This window comes from Phyllostomus hastatus, unplaced genomic scaffold (assembly GCF_019186645.2).
Source record: "Phyllostomus hastatus isolate PE091 unplaced genomic scaffold, TTU_PhHast_1.1 phas_contig_16, whole genome shotgun sequence".
Classification (NCBI taxonomy): Eukaryota; Metazoa; Chordata; class Mammalia; order Chiroptera; family Phyllostomidae; genus Phyllostomus; species Phyllostomus hastatus.
Window position 1 is genome coordinate 4,210,146 of NW_025333643.1, and position 15,681 is coordinate 4,225,826.

Here is a 15,681-nt window from a genome sequence, read left to right on the forward strand (position 1 = left end):
AAAATTTACTACAACTTATACTAAAACAATTATACTAGCCTTTGGAAAAATGTCTAGAAGTGGAATTACTATGAAAAAAGGAATAAGCTTCCCAGAGGCTCTTGATCCACACTGCCTAGTTACTCTCTGGAAAGCGAGCCTTGTTCAGCGTCACAGACAGACCTTTCCTGCAAAGATGCCAACACCGGCCATAATCATATTTAAATTTTTTTTTGCCAAATTGATCACCAGAAGACTGAGATCACTGTTGGAAATTACACTGCTTTGCTCCTAGTGTGAAAGAGCAATTTTCAAGTTCAATGGCCTTTGTGTCTCAGAGGCATGCTCAGCATAAATTGCTCTCTGGGTTCACTTCATCTCCCTGCCTTGACTCTGAGATTCTGCAAGGTTAGGAAACGTGGCCACAATCCTATTGCAAAACCACTGTACTTAGAATTAGGAACAGGGGATTCAGCACCATCTCTGTCACCCACAAGCTGCGTGACATTGGGTCAATTTCTTATCCTTGCTGAGCCTATTGTTTTTAAATTTTCTGGAAAAGGGGTACAATCAAACTTACTACTCAGAAAGGTTGGTTGCCTGAGAACATAAAACATACTTAATATTTGTTGCTCGGTCTTGCACTTTAATATGTCTTTCATGTTCAGTATGGACCTGAGTACACAGTAGGTGCTCAGTAAATGCTTACTGACGGATGGGTTGACATTCAAAAGACGCAGCGAGAGAGGCCCTACTTTCTGTCCTCAAGAACTAGCCAGTCTTGTAATGTAGCAGGAACTTTAGATACAACCCAAAAATGATTATAATTGTTGTCATGTATTGAGTACCTACTATGTGCTAGGCATCTGCTATACACTCTGTATAGATTATCTACCTCAGTCTTTGTGACGACCCTGCTGTAAGGTACTATTATTGTGACCACTTCACAAATGGGGAGACTAAGGCTCAGAGAAGTCAACTGACTTGCCCAGGAGCACACAGCTAGGAACCAAGGACTGAGATTCAAACTCAACCGTCTCTTCCTTAGACCCTCCATTCTTCTGCTTCCAAAAGCTGTGCCTGGAGACAACTGTGCCCTCCTCCTCCCTGCATAGCCTAAGGACAGAGCGGAACTGCTTTGACACCAGCCATGAATCTGAGAACCTGTTGGGTCCAAAGTTCCCAGTAGACTGAAATAGGGCAGTTTTTCATCCGCTGTGCCCATGCCCGAGTATGGAGTTCATTAAGGTTCTGTTCTGCTCATTTAGCTTCTCAGGTAGTCTGAACCTCCCTGTCTCCAGCCTCAGTCAGTTCAAATCCTTTCTCTCCCTCACTTGCTCTAAGACCTCGGACAACACACTTGCCCTGAGTCTATTAGGCCAAGACCAGTGAGAGACATGGCCACCTTCTGTCCCTGGACTCATGGGGTGGGGCTTAAAGGGAGGAAGAAGTAGGGGTCCAGTCTTCCTCCCCCTAGTTTGATCAGCAAGCTCCCCCAATGTCTTCAGGCTGGACACCCCAACTTGGCCTGGCTCTGCCCTTGCCAGTAATAAAAACAAAAACAATAACTCCCCTTGCTAGCTTCTGAGTGCCTTACAAAATCATGGGCTCATCTGATTTGTATAATAAACCAACAGATAAGCATAGGTATTAACCCCAGTTTTAGAGGAAGAAACTTAGCTTCAGAGAGATGAAGTGACTGGCCCAAGGTCACACAGCCAAGTCAATGGCCAAGTTGGGATCTGCACTCAATACTATTTGAATACAAAGCCTGAATATTCGTCTGCTAATCATTCCATCTCTGTTGTTCCTCAAAGTCTGGGATGTGAAGTGTTCACCTCTGGACCTGCCCACACATAGGCCAAGGCTTGGAACACAGTAGATGCTCAAGGTCAATTTGTTTAATGGTCCATGAGAAACAAGTGCCCTCTGTTTTGTGGTGACTCTGCCATGTCCAGGGTGATCTCAAGAGACTTAACGTGAGCCTGGCACTGTTCAGTACCTGACTTGCATTATTTCCTTTAATCCTCACACCTCCCTAGCAGAGGTAATATTATTCTCCTTTTACAGGAAAGGAACCCGAGGCACAGACAGATGAAAGGACCTGTTTAAATTAAGACTGTACAGGGTTCCTGGGAGGTATAGACTCCTTGCCCAGGGCGGAGATCCCTTTGTAGACCCAGCCCCCTCCAGTTCCCACCGTGCACATCACTCACCTTTCCAGTCCAGCCAACACCCTTCCAGATACAGAAATACACAAGGATCCAGGCGATGGCCAGGGTGATGGCCAGAGGCCAGCGGATCTGACCTGGCTTATCCAGCCCGTCTGTCATCTGATGCATGTTGCGCCTGATGGAACAGGGGAGGGAGGAGGAAGTCACGTGGGGCTGGAGTGACCCGGGGAGTGCAGACCAGTGCATGGACATGGGCAATGTCCTCCACAATAATTGTGCCGACATCTGTGATCACTGAGATCAAAGAGCTGGGTGGGAACTGGGGAGCCCACTATACTAACTCGGTAGAAAGTACTGACCTGACAATACCTTAATTCAGCCACCCCTGTCGCTCACCTGGATGGCTGCAGTAGCCTCCTAGTAGGACCCCCCACCTTTGCTTTCTATCTGTCCCCACTCCAGGCCCTGGGGATCTTTCTAATTGCAAGCTGGTCATGTCACTCTTCCACTTAAACTTCTGCAGTGAGTAGCTCCCTATTATTCTCAGAATGAAGCCCAAACTCTCTAGGCGGACCCTGCAAGGCCTCAATGAGCTGGCCCCCATTTCTCTCCAGTCTTGGCTCTCACCACAGCCCCTCAAACTCCCATAACATTGGATGACTTGTCACTCCCTCACTCCAGCCTTGGTTGCTCTCCCCTGCCTCCAAGCCGTCATGCATATTCCTCCTCCTTCCAACACCTATCTTCTCGACCTCATTTTTCATCCTTAGATGCTACTCCTTACCTGGGCTGGTCCAGGCGCCTCCTGGGGCCCCCACAGCCTGCTGTGTGTCCCTCCTCTTAGCACTGGTTGCCTGGTGCTGCCACTGCCTGTTTACTTATCCCTGTCTCTAACCAGACTGGCACATAGTAGGTGCTCAAGAAATGTTTACTGAACAAAGGGTTGAATGAAAAGCCTAAACATGTGTGAGACAGATGAATGTGGGAGATGCCTGAAAGCAGAACCAGCCAGAGCAGAATGTGATTTTTATTTGTAAGGAGACAGCCCAGCCAAGGACGTTTCGGCACAGAGATTGGCGACACATATTCTGACACCTCCTGAGACCGGCTACTCCTGGCAGCTTTTCCAAGGTGCACTGGAACCCACCAGGTTGTTCCCGGGAGACCCTTTCAAGCTGCCGATCACAGATACTCCCTTTGTGCCAGGCAGATTTGGGTCCTAGGACTTTTTTTTTGGAAACTGATGTTCCCAATGTGCACCTTCTGTGATGAAACAGCCAGTATGGCCCTCACTATAGACGGAGTGTGCGTGTGCACACGTGTGTGCACATGGTCTTCACTCCAGGTGACTCTGGACTGGTTTTCAGGATAAATCGGGACTATTAGCTTCCCCTGTTGATTCTTCTCGGCCTGTGATGGTTATTCCCCTCTGCTGGCCACTGTCCACCCTTCTCTGTGCCGCGAGCTCAATTGCCCTCTTGTTTCTTCTGGGTTTGACCAACAGCAGGAGCTCGGAGGGTCGGAGGAAAGAGATTCGGGATTATCCTCCTGCTGTTGCTGCATCTACAGCTGGGTTTCTCTATCAAAGGTCTAGCACTCGTCTAGAGGCCCTTCCGAGGCTCCACTCTCCCTGGGGGAGGAAGGGACTCCACCCTTTCTTGTATCTCCCTGAGCCCTGCCCACATCACCACAAACCCTAGCCCAACTCTTCCACCAGCCTTTCCAGGGTGTCTCTGCGCCTGTTGGCCCTGGCTGAGACGCCTCCCACCACGAAAACCCTGCACTCACTCCCAGAACTCCACCACAGCGCTGGTCATGTTGGTGGTGTTCACGACGCTGTAGTTGGAGAAGCAGCGGTCTGTGTTCCAAGGGTTGTCACACTGTTTCCATGGCAGCGTCTGCAAAGAAACAGTGGCACAGACAAATCCTGTTACACCCCCGGGGCTGGAAACAGAGGTCCTAGCACATTGTCCACTTTTACAGTCCTCCTCGCCTCCTCTCAGCCATTATCTCACCTCCCCTTCCCAATAGCTCCCAAATGCATGCCATGCTGCGAGCCCCTTTTTAGAGATCAGAGAGGGGGAGGAACTTGCTTGAGGTCACACAGCTCCTAAGTGCCATTGCTGAGATTTGAACATGTAACTTTTCACTCTGAAAATGAGCTTTCCAAGCTTCACCATTGGTTTTGTGTGCCCATCCTGGGGCCACTTCCCAGCTATGTGACTTTGAGCAAGAGGCCTCATCCATTGGAGCCCGTGAACACTGTTGTTAACAGTGAATAGTTACAGTGCTTGTTCTTTGCCAGGCACAAACCTAAGCACTTTATACACATTTACTCCTCAATTCCCATAACTCTGGGAGGTGGGTTTCCCTTTTACCCTCGTTTTATAAATGAGGGCACTGAGGCTCAGAGAGGTTAGACCTCATTGCCAATGTTGCAGAGCTGGTACATAGTAGGGTCAGGGTTTGAACCTGGGTGCATATAAGGTGGGCTAACAATGCCCACCTTAGAGGGGTATCATGAGGATTAGATGTTAGCCCACAGAGTACCTGGCTCAGTGCCTGGCCTGGAGCAGGGGCTCAGTCATGGGGCTGTAGCTGTGGGGAGACAAGGGCTGCTGAAGGTCACCCCCGCCCCCGCTGCTGGCCCTGCCCACAGAACAGCGGTCCCAGGAATGGCAGGTGGCTCTGGGTCTGGCTCCTTCAGGAGCGGTGGGAGGGGCCACTCACCGTGGTGAAGGAATTGTACAGGTAGTAGATAGCCCAGGAGATGATGACAATGTAGTAGATGTTCAGCCAGAAGGACAGCACAGCAGCGGCGAGGCCTACGCCTGGGAGTGAACACACCAAAATGACATTCATTTAATAACCACAATTTCCCCAGTGCGTGTCGCTGTTACCATTTCACACAGTGTTTACAATCTCACTTGACCTTGGAAAGAGGCAGGAACTTGGCTAAGGTCACATGCATCTGGCAAGTGAGGGAGCCAGGCCTTGCATCTGGGCCCCCCTCCCATAGGTTGCCTGAAGGTGGGGCTAGGTCTGGACTTGCCAGCAAGCATGCTTCTCCCCGTGTTCACCTGAGTGTCTGCCAGCACTGAGCAAGGAAGCTAAGAAAGCTGCACCCGGCACATTCCAGGGAAACTCAGGGGAATGAGCTCACAGAACAGGGCAGGCTGATGTGTGTGTGTGGGGGGGGCGGGGGGCGGGGCTCTGGATTGGGTCCTCCTCTCTACCAGCACGGTCCTCTGTCACCTGGCCCCTTATATGGGCTCCACTCTGCTTGGCCGTGGCTGAGCAGCTCCCTTTGTTCAGAGGGGTCAAGCATGTTGAGAAGGCTGTGGCTTCACCACCACCTGTGAGCAGAATCACTACCACAACCCACAGCCCCACTCTGCAGACTTACCCTTGAACATGGGGGCCAGCTTCCACACCCCCAAGCCCCCGATGGAGGTGTACTGGCCTAGGGAGCACTCCAGCAGGAAGAGTGGAACCCCCGCAAAGATCAGCGTCAGGAAGTAGGGGATCAGGAAGGCCCCTGCGGGGTCGGAGAAGAGAGATGCTCATGGCCCCATTGTTTTGGAGAAGCCCCAGTCAGAGAGAACATCACAGCAGGGCATTCTGGGGTCTCTGCCATGATTTCTTTACACTCTGCCCCAAAAGCAGCACCTGCAGCCAAAATGAGTCCCAAGGATATTCTCTGCTCAAAACATATGCCCCACACTTTGCAAACGAAGAGGTTTCTGATATTGACAGAGGACGATGGCCCTTTGGGAATCCTTTAATGAAAGGACAAGAAACAGGAAGTGGGGCATGACACTCCTTTTGGAGTCTTTAGGGGACCCATTTCCCTAAGGCTGCCCCAGAAAACATGTAAGAGGGACACTTTCTGCGGGGTCCAGGCCCAGCTGGAAAGTGGCCAGGCCAACACCTACCGCCGCCGTTTTTTCCGCAGAGATAGGGGAATCTCCAGACGTTGCCCAGGCCAATGGCATAGCCCACGCAGGACATGAGGAAATCAAAACGCCCCTTCCATGTGTCCCGGTCCGGAAGGTCCGCTGCCTTCTTCTGCACTTTGACCACAAGGGTTTTGGGCTTGTCATTGGCCACAGGGACCTCGCTAACCTCTGTGGAGATCTGCCCATCAGCCACCTTGCTTCCATTAGTTGCCATGTCTCGGAGTCTGGATGCAGGGGTCCTGGCAGATGGACGTGCAACGTCAGCTCCAGTCCACGTGGACAGCAGTTTTGTGACTCAAGGTCACCCTAGAACAGGGGGCTGGGGTGACAGGCAATGAAGGGAGGCAAGATTATGGAGTTGCCCCAAAATAACAACAAAAAATAACTCACAAAAAAACTAGGAGCCCAAGAAAACTCTCTTATAAGCCCTCTGCCTCCCACCAGGCTCTGCTCCCAGAGGAAAGGGGGTGCCTCTTGTTTCCAAAGACAACATGCGAGGGTGTGGTCTGCTGTGTCCTGGACTAGCTTCAACTCCAGCCATCTGTGTCACGTGCTCTTCGTTATGTGTCACGAGCCTTCCGTTATGTGTCACGCTCAGAGGAGAAGCCAAAGGTGATCACACTTTCAGAGAGAAAAATTAAGTGCTCCTCGCCTTTGCCTCCCTGGGTGCAGATTTTCATTTTGATGCTGTAACAGCCATAGCAGCATAAGCGATGGCAGATCTGAATGAGAGGCTGAGTGGGGAGGTGTCCTGGCTGCAGGTGGTGGGTGAAGGTGGTATATGAGCACCAACACTGACCGTGATCAAAGTTCTCTACCACTTTCAAGCTGTGTGACTTTGAATAAACTTCTTAACTTCTCTGGGCTCCACTCTCCCCATCTTTTAAACTGAGTAATATCCCTCATTGGGTTGTTGTTCTGCACTTATTTATTGAGACATACTGTGCCTGGGAAATAATGAGAACTTCTTGCTATTTCATCAGCAGTTCCCAGGACTGGCTGTATTTCCAAGTCACTTGGGAAGCTCTTTATAAAGACATATTCCCAGCTCCCACCCAAGATGTGCCACAGCAGAATGCCTAGGAGATGAGCCCCAAATCTATACTTCTAATAAATTCCCTAAAGGAGGTTCTTATACCAGAAGAACCAGCCCCAGCCCCTGGGCGAGGGGACCACTGGCTTAGATGACCTCTCTGACCCTCAAACATCCCCAGATGTTCTACCTACTGCACACTTCTGACCTCTAGTTCCAGAGAAAGTGAGGAGTGGAGACTGGACTCAGTCCAGTCCTGGGTTCAAATCTCCACTCTGCCTTTTACCAGCTGAATGGCCCCAGGCGCTACTCCTGACTGCTCTTGGCCCAGTTTCTCCATCTATATAATGAGAGTAAGGCTATCTGCCTTGTAGAGTTGTGGCAAAAATGAGCTTTCATGGCTTTTAAGAGTGCTTTTCACCTGACTGGTTTGGAAATGGTTGATTTTGGTTGTGGTTACCTGATGATTTTCTGTGGTGGGTCAGCTCCAGAGCAGCTCCCTCTGCAACTCCTGGGTGAGAGCCTGCAAAGCGGAAGAGAGGAGGGGCGGTGAACTGGCAGGCGGCACTGACGGGCAGCCCTGGGCAGAGAGCAGCAGGGGTGCAGGAAGCCTGCCAGCCTCTGTGCTGTGTGTGAGTCCCTTGAAGCCACCCACCCAGGATGACCTCAGCTAGTCCATGCAGCATGGCTGGTCCGTGAGGTCCTGGGCACATGCAGGAGTGGGGCCCGATGCCTTTGGGACAGCTGTGAGAGTGGGCATGAGGGCACTGTGAGGAAGACGTTCCATAATTTTATCAGAAAGGAAAGGTAAATCACAAAGGGGCTACCGCTTCTCAGGGCTCCATTGGGAGCCAATGAATGCAGCTGATAATTTTCTACATCATCCAACCTTGCAGTAATGTTGTGAAAAACCATGCAAGACCATGACAGAGAGCCCCTCGTTTGGGAAAGGGGATAAGCAGGTTTCAAAACAGTTTATTTAGTATGCTCCTATTTTACCCCTCCCCCAAATCTGTTCATTAAAAAAGAAAAAAAAATACCACAATGATTTTACCTAATATGTTTCCAGTGATTAGTTTATAAGTGATTTTTGCTTTCTTCTTTTTTTTGCACTTTTCTGGATTTCTATAATTATTTTCAAATTTCTACAAAAATTTATAAGTAAAATAACTTTCTAAATTTCTATGAAATTTTTTAAATTAATAAAATCACAGAGAATAAACTTATGGAACCCTCAGAGCAGACAGGGACATGTGAAGCACTGGGCTGTGGACTCTCAGATGTAAGAGCCAAAGCAATGTGTGGCCCCTGCCCCAAGTGGCTTCCTCCTCTCCGCTCTGCCCTGCTGGGCGACCCAGGCTTGCTGTGCACTCGCCTTCCAGCCCTTCGCATGCAGTCCCCATTACCAAACACCATTGTTTCTTCCCAGAGTTCATGGAGAACCAGACCACCTTCAGACAACCCTGCTTCTTGTTCTCAAGGATGACCCACAGGCTTGTCTAGCTCCGGGCCTGAGCATGGCACCGTCAGATTCAGGTAGGGTTACCACTGTACACGTTGTCAGGAATGGCAGGAGGCAGGCGATTCTGTGGTCTGCCATAGAGACTTGGGATATTCAGGGGAGAGAGCAGCCTCAGAAAAGTAGGGGGATGGGGGGTTTGAAATAGATCCCCTTTGGGGGATCAGCCATTCACTGTGAAAACAATGATGCTCTTAATTGTCCCCATGATCTACCCTTGTGTACTCCAACTGCCATGTTTGTTTAAAATGATCCAGTCACCTCAGACCAGGGCTGGTCACCTGACCCTGCTAGCCAATCAAAGCTCCTTCCCTGGGAATTTAGCATAGGATGGAGAAAGGCCAGTCTGTCCAGTGACTTGGTACCACTGAGGCAGCCATCTTCTGACCACTCTGTACTCAGTAGCAGAGAGACTTGGTCTGCTGAGGAGGAAAGAAAATGGAGATCAAAAGACGGAGACTCTTGAAGGCATTTTCCTTTGTGGTTGCAGGCTTTCTAGAGACTGGTTATGATCCTGCTCATGGAGTTTACAAAGCAATCCACAGTCATAAAATAAAGCCCCCATTTTTGCTTACATTGGGCTCAGGGGATTTCTGCTGCAATCTGGACTGACTCTCTGTGCACTGCCTCTCACGACTTGACCAAGTTCTCAAGAATGCCTGTGGCCTGTGGGAACAATTTTTTATCTCTACTCTGGATTTACTGGTTGATTATCATGGAGACTGAAACCAAACTCCAAAATCTACTGGATTTTTTAAAACTGATGCTGTGCCCTGGGTCTCAGAATCACCCAACACCATTCAGGGAGAGAGAGGGGGAGAGAGAGAGGGAGAGCAAGCATGCGCAAGCGAGCCAGAGACAGCCAGATGCAGCTCTGGTTCACTTCCTGAGAGCAGACAAGACAGCAGGACGTGCTCGGTAGGGCGAAACTTAGTGTGTATGTCCTTTGAAGAAACCATTCAACATCAACACAAAAGGAGGTTGAAAGGTCGGGGGGGAAGAGTTCAGTCCATCAGGAAGTTTATGCTGTTCTCCTCTCCACAAGTATATTGAGCCCCTCCTCATGCTCAGCCTGGAGGGATAGGCAGTGGCTGCTTTGAAGAACTCACCATGAGGAAGTCATATGTGTGCTCTCCAGGATATGGAAAAGTATATTCAGATTTAGCCAAATGTCTATCGCTTCCCTATGAAGAGCCACATAGGTATATGTGGAGTTTTCCTTTTAGAACATGTACAATATATGAAGATCAAAGACATAAAGCCATGAGTTTATATAATTGATGCCACTACCTCAGTGGTAATCAGACCTCAGCTCCCTCTAACACTTACTAAAGCTGGGTCAGTCACTTCCCCATTTCGATCCCCATCTGTAAAGTGGGGGGATAATGACAACACTTCTCTCATAGGTTTGTGGGGAAGATTAAATGAGATCATGTATATAGAGCATGTGAAAGAATGCCTGGCTCAGAGTGAGGGCTTAGGAATCTCCACTATTTCCTCACTGTGATTGTTACCATCTGTGTTACAGATCGTGCTTCTTAATCTGGTATTCTCGGCTTTCTGCAGGCTATAATAATGAGGATGATGATGATGATAGCAGCTAACATCTATTGAGGGTTTATTATTCAGGCCCTTCAGCATCTTTCAGCATTTTCAAAAGCCAGCCAAAAATCATCCTTTTAATTGCCATGGGGAATACTAGCTAATAAAAATGTCAAGTGCTTTGCGTTGGCTCTCTTTATACCAGTTCAAAGCGGTCTGGCTGACCACTTTGGGCCAGTCAGAAGCTGGGAGTGGAACATTTGTGTGTGTGGTTAAAATAATACAAAGAAATCATTCTGTAATAAACAAAGTCTGGCAAGAAAAAGGAAAAAGCCCAAACATCTAGTAGATGGGCAGAAAAGGATAAAGGGACCCCTGTCAGTGAAAAAGTCAGGGACCCAGTGCTTATGTGAATACATAAGCAGGTTCTGGACATAAGCAGCTTCTGGACCATAAGCAGGTCCAGAAGCTGCCTCACTCCTGCACCCTGGAGAAAGAGCTGCATGGGAGTTTAACTCCTGACACCAGGGGGGTTAACCTGTCGCTCCCCTCATGAAAAAGAGCATGCAGAAAGCACAGGTATGTGCTGTCTTTCTAGAATTCATGTTCTCTGAGGCTGAACTAACCTTTTACCATTGTTGTCTCCCCTTTCCTGAAACAGCCTCCTGTGCTTTGCAGAGAAGGGGCTGCTCCGGTGGGAGGATGGCTCTGTGGGTCTCCTGCGGTAAGACCACACGTCTCCCTGCTCCTGAGTGCCAGTCTGAGGCCCACCTCCACCTGCTGGTACAGCAGGTAAAAGGAATGCCTCTCACTAGCTCATGATGTAGGGCATAGGGCATTTTTCCAAGGCTGCCTTCCAGAGTCTTTCAGTTCTTCCTCGTCAGGTGGACAAAAACCTAGTTCCACGGTCTTCCAGGTCCTTAATATACCATCATTAACTGAATTCCACCAAAGCAGCTTTCAAAAGGGCACTGCTAATATGAGACCACAAGCGATAACTCCTCTGTAGTCACTCACCTACGCACTCAAGCCTTCATTATCTCAACAGGTATTTACTGAGCACTGCTGTGTGCTAGAATGATGATGGAACAATTGTTTCAGCATTTTGTATTCTGAACTATACTCTGGTCACCAGACTTTGAATCAGTGAACTAACAGGGCCAACAGAAAGATTTAATTTTGTACATACTTACCGAGGGCCTAATGTGTACATGGAACTGAACTGGACACTCAGGTTGCAAGGATTAATAAGGCCCATGACCTTGACAAGGTCACACAGCCTAGAAGGAAAAATATCTCTGCCTACAGTTAATCATAATCATAAGTACTGAAAGAGTGTATGATATGACACTGTAGGCCTAGAAGGAATGAGTTAATTCAACCAGAGAAGGTATGCCAGATGAGGGAACATTTGAGCTGGGTTTTAAAGGTTGAAGAGGTGTTCGTCAGGCTCAAAAAGAGGGAAGGGCACCCTTAATGGAGATAAATACATGAACAAAAGTAGGGAGGTTTGCACCTTGGAAGGCCAGTTTGTGAAGGGCCTTGAAAGCCAGACCAAGGAACTTAGGAACCAATTGTAGCGATGAGACAGGAGTGATCATGTGATCAGATCAGTATCATAGAAGAAGACTCACTCACAGGACTCTGTGAGGGAGTTAAAGAAACAGACTCAAGGAAGGAAGGTGGTAAAAACGTTCCCATGATGCCCCATCCTTTTCTGATGTGCTGTGACCAAGTCCTAAAGCCATTGATAAAAATGGGTCAAGCCAAGCAGAAAGAATACTTCTGCCAATCCCTGAGTGAGGAGACGCCTTGTAAGAAAAAGACTGGGGAGGGGGTGGAAATGGGAGGGAGGTGGGGAGCATTGGAGGGAATGGGCTGGGATGGGAGTAAAAGACAGAAAACTGTACTTGAACAACAATTAAACATTTTTTTTAATGTTAAAAAAAAAAGAAAAAGAAAACATGGAGCTGGAAAGCTCTAGAGCAGAAGTGGCGAAATGGGTCAAAATTGGCCCTAGGACTTGTTTTATTTGGCCTGAACAAACAAAATTTTTTCCAGTTTGAATTAGGAGCCAGAAATTTGACTCTGTGGGATACAGCATTTCAAACAGAGGGAGAGCAAGCGCAAAGGCCCCAAGGCAGGAATGAGCTTGGCTTGTCCGAGAGACAGCATGGAGGCCCAGGTGGCTGCGGTTCAGTGCAGCAGGGAACAGAGCTGGTCAGAGGCGGGCAGGGGCCAGATCACACAAGGTCTCTGAGACCACTGCTGGGGGTTCAGGTTTTATTCCAAATGGGATGGGAGAAACTGGAGGGTTTAAGCAGTGGGGGCAATCTGACTTTCTCTTGTGAGTCTCACCCTGGGTGTCGAGAAGAGGTGCAAGATGGAAGCAGAGTTGTTCATTAAGAGGCTGAGAGTCCAGGCAAGACAGGGTGGTGACTTGAACAGTGGCACTAGGGTGGAGGTGGCAAGGAGTGGCACTGAGGATCTGTTTTGGAAGTGGGGCCTGAAGGCCTTGCTGGTGGATTGGCTGTCAGCAGCCCCGCCCTGGGCCAGATGGTAGTCTGGGGGGAGGGGAACATGTGGCAGCCACTTGGACAATCCGCCTCTGTCCCATTGCATGAGAGGGGCAGGAGTCTGCGTGGGGTGGGGACTTAGGCAGAGGCCAAAAGGCCAAGGCCAGAGTCTCAGGACTGCTATTGTCCAGGGCCAGGACTGGGCCCAGAACCTGCTTGCAGCTAGTGGGGTGCCATGCAGAGCCGGAGAGGCAGGAAGAGAGCAGTGGGCCTGGGAGCAGGGCCCCCACTCCCTCCCATGATGCTGTGCGCATTCCTGCTTTGTTTTGCTCCTGTTCTGTAATTACAGAAATTACAGAGGGTTGCTTCAGACTGCAATTACTCTACTCGCTTTTCTTTCTTTCTGAAACTGCAGTTCAGGAAAAAAATTAATATTGGGTTTGGCTTCATTCCAAGAGGAAACATAATGCAGTTTATTCTCTGCTTTAGGGAAAAATGCTGGGCCCAATCAATTGGAAAAAGCTTTATTGAGCATCTGTTGTGCACCCAGACCCATGCCAGCTCCTATCAAGGGAGGAGAGCCAGCATTTACTGAATACGTGTTGTGTGCCAGGCATTTCACAGGTGCTGTAACATCCACTGCTCGTTCCATCTCTGTAAGCTGAACACAAATTCACCCATCCAACAGATAAGGAAACTGAGGTTTGCCAGCCTGGAGCTATTCTATTGCAAAGGAGTCTCAAATCGCTTAGTTATTTAGGACTTTGCTTGCTATTCAAAGTGTGATTCCCTATGGGGCAGTACTGGCATCACCAAGGAGCCTGTTAGAAATACGGAACCTCGGGCCCTTTCCGGACCATGGCACCAGAAGCTGCGTGTTAACCAGGTCCTGTGATTCAGGTGCTCATGGCAGCTGCAGAAGCTGTTGGGCAGGGATGACCCTTCTTGTTTCACGGAGCTTGATTCAGGGGCTAGATATTTAGCTTGCTCGAGTCTCAGTTTCCTCATCTATAAATATGACCCTGTAATACTTCATAGGACTGTTTCAAAACTGAAGCAAGATAATGCATGGGAAGAGGCTGGGGAACGCAGAAGCCTGGCACACAGGAAGTGTTCAATAAATAGCAGCTTAGAGAGTCATTGCACGAGATGAATGGCCATGGAAGAGCTTTGTAATTGAGAAAACATCATATGAACCTGAGGACAAATTAATGGCTAATGATCAGGTGCAGGTTAGAGGGAGGCTGGAACTGCACAGGTGGAGTGCTGGTGCTGTGGGCTGCCCTTGTCATGCGTTGCCCCTGAGATCAGGGAAAACTCCCTGGAGAAGGTGCTCTAATGGAGACGGGGCCGCTGGACAGGGTTTCCAAGGCCTCAGGACTTAGGCCTCAGAGGCTCGAGCCCAATTTGGGGGCAAGGAGTCAATCTTTGCCAGGGTACAAGTTGCAAGCAAAATGCACAGCTGCAGGTCTAGATGGTAGGCTCTCATCCTGGGACCCTCGGCAAGAAGGGCTTGGGGCCAGGCACTACATGGCCTCCTTCCTGGTCCATGCTGCACCAGTACACCTGGTCTACGCCGGCAGTCTACAGAGAGGGCTGATGGCTGGCCCAAGGTCACACGGCACACAAGTGGTATGACCTTTACAGACCTTCGACACCCCAACTCTTGGCCCACTGTACACTCCTACTTAAGAGGTTAAGGAAGGCAGCTCCACATCTTGGAGCAAACCCTTCAGCTGTCTCCACATGCCTGAGAGGTAATATGCAGATCCATTTTTAAATAGCATTAACTGAATGCCTATTCTTCAAAACATCCCGGTGTAACTTTCAAGTAAGTTACTTATGTTCCTCTAGTGTTTGTTTCATTAGGAAGTAGGGGCAACGGTAACCACTTAGCACACTGCAAGACCTAGATTTGAGTTTTCCAGCACTGTCTGTGCCTGGCCCAGCAAGTGCTAAATACAGTGAAGCTAAAATGATCATTAGTCCCATTTTGCAGATGATGGTACTGATGCTCAGAGAGGCCAAATGAGCTGCCCAGGGTTATACAGGATTTAACCCAGGACCTCTGAATCACAGTTCAGTGGTATCTGCTCACCCAGTAGGTGCCTCCCACACATTGGCCTCTGTGAAAGTCTCTGAAGCCTTAAATGTGGCCTTATGACCTGTCTGGGCCTGCCTGCTGGGTTCTGGGTGGGGAGAAATGGGACTGCACGGAAATCAGTCCACCTGGCCTCACAGTCATACGAGAGCCAAGAAACAGAGGCTCCCACCCTTTCCCTCTGCTTACAGCCTCTGGGAGCCTAAAGTCTGGTGTACTGGGTGCCTCCAAAACCAGAATGTAAGAGAAGGCTAAAGGACACCCCAACCCAATAACCAGAGTGAGAAAAAAAATCAGCTTTATAATTGCTGAAAGCTCAAAAGAGCCATCCAAAGGGGAAATGAACTCCAGAAACCATGGAATCATGGTTCTCTTTCTCTGTGGTTGCATTATAAAAAAAATCCACAACTTTTTATTAACAAAGAGGGAAAGTAAAGGAGAGCTCAGAATATAAGGAAGAAGTGAGCTGGGCACTTACTAACACGCCAGGGCCTCTAAATGTCTTATTATATTAACTTGCTATTATCACCCACCCCTGTTTTACTTAAGGATAAACTGAGGCACAGAAAGGTAAACTGACTTGCCAAAGGTCTCCCAGTTAAGAACTAGTAGGGTCAGAATTGAGCCCAGGCAGCCAGGCTCCTGTGCCCATGCTCTTAACCACTCCAGGGTGCTATTTCTATGGGGTGCCTGTGGAACCCCCAAGCCCACCTCTGGTGAGGGTATGAGTGGCCCATTTCTAGAAGGCAACTCTATTCAAAACAAACCCTGACAAGGATAAGGTCTGCTGGTCTTTTTAAGAAGCCCGAGGGAGGCTGCTGGCACTAGACCCTCTGAACTCGGGCTCTAGGAAACGTG

General features: G+C 49.1%; 1 protein-coding gene across 1 annotated transcript in view; it reads right to left on the reverse strand.

Moving 5' to 3' along the window:
- The window catches only part of SLC6A1 (solute carrier family 6 member 1), a 41,402-nt gene that overhangs the window by 11,655 nt on the left and 14,066 nt on the right, over positions 1-15,681 (reverse strand). Inside the window, exons 2-7 of the mRNA XM_045832455.1 lie at positions 7,606-7,668; positions 6,089-6,431; positions 5,560-5,691; positions 4,884-4,984; positions 3,942-4,051; positions 2,196-2,328 (exon numbers count right to left, since the gene is read on the reverse strand). Coding sequence (XP_045688411.1) covers positions 2,196-2,328; positions 3,942-4,051; positions 4,884-4,984; positions 5,560-5,691; positions 6,089-6,326 — 714 coding nt within the window. The 5' untranslated portion in view covers positions 6,327-6,431; positions 7,606-7,668. The remainder of the gene's footprint in view (positions 1-2,195; positions 2,329-3,941; positions 4,052-4,883; positions 4,985-5,559; positions 5,692-6,088; positions 6,432-7,605; positions 7,669-15,681) is intronic.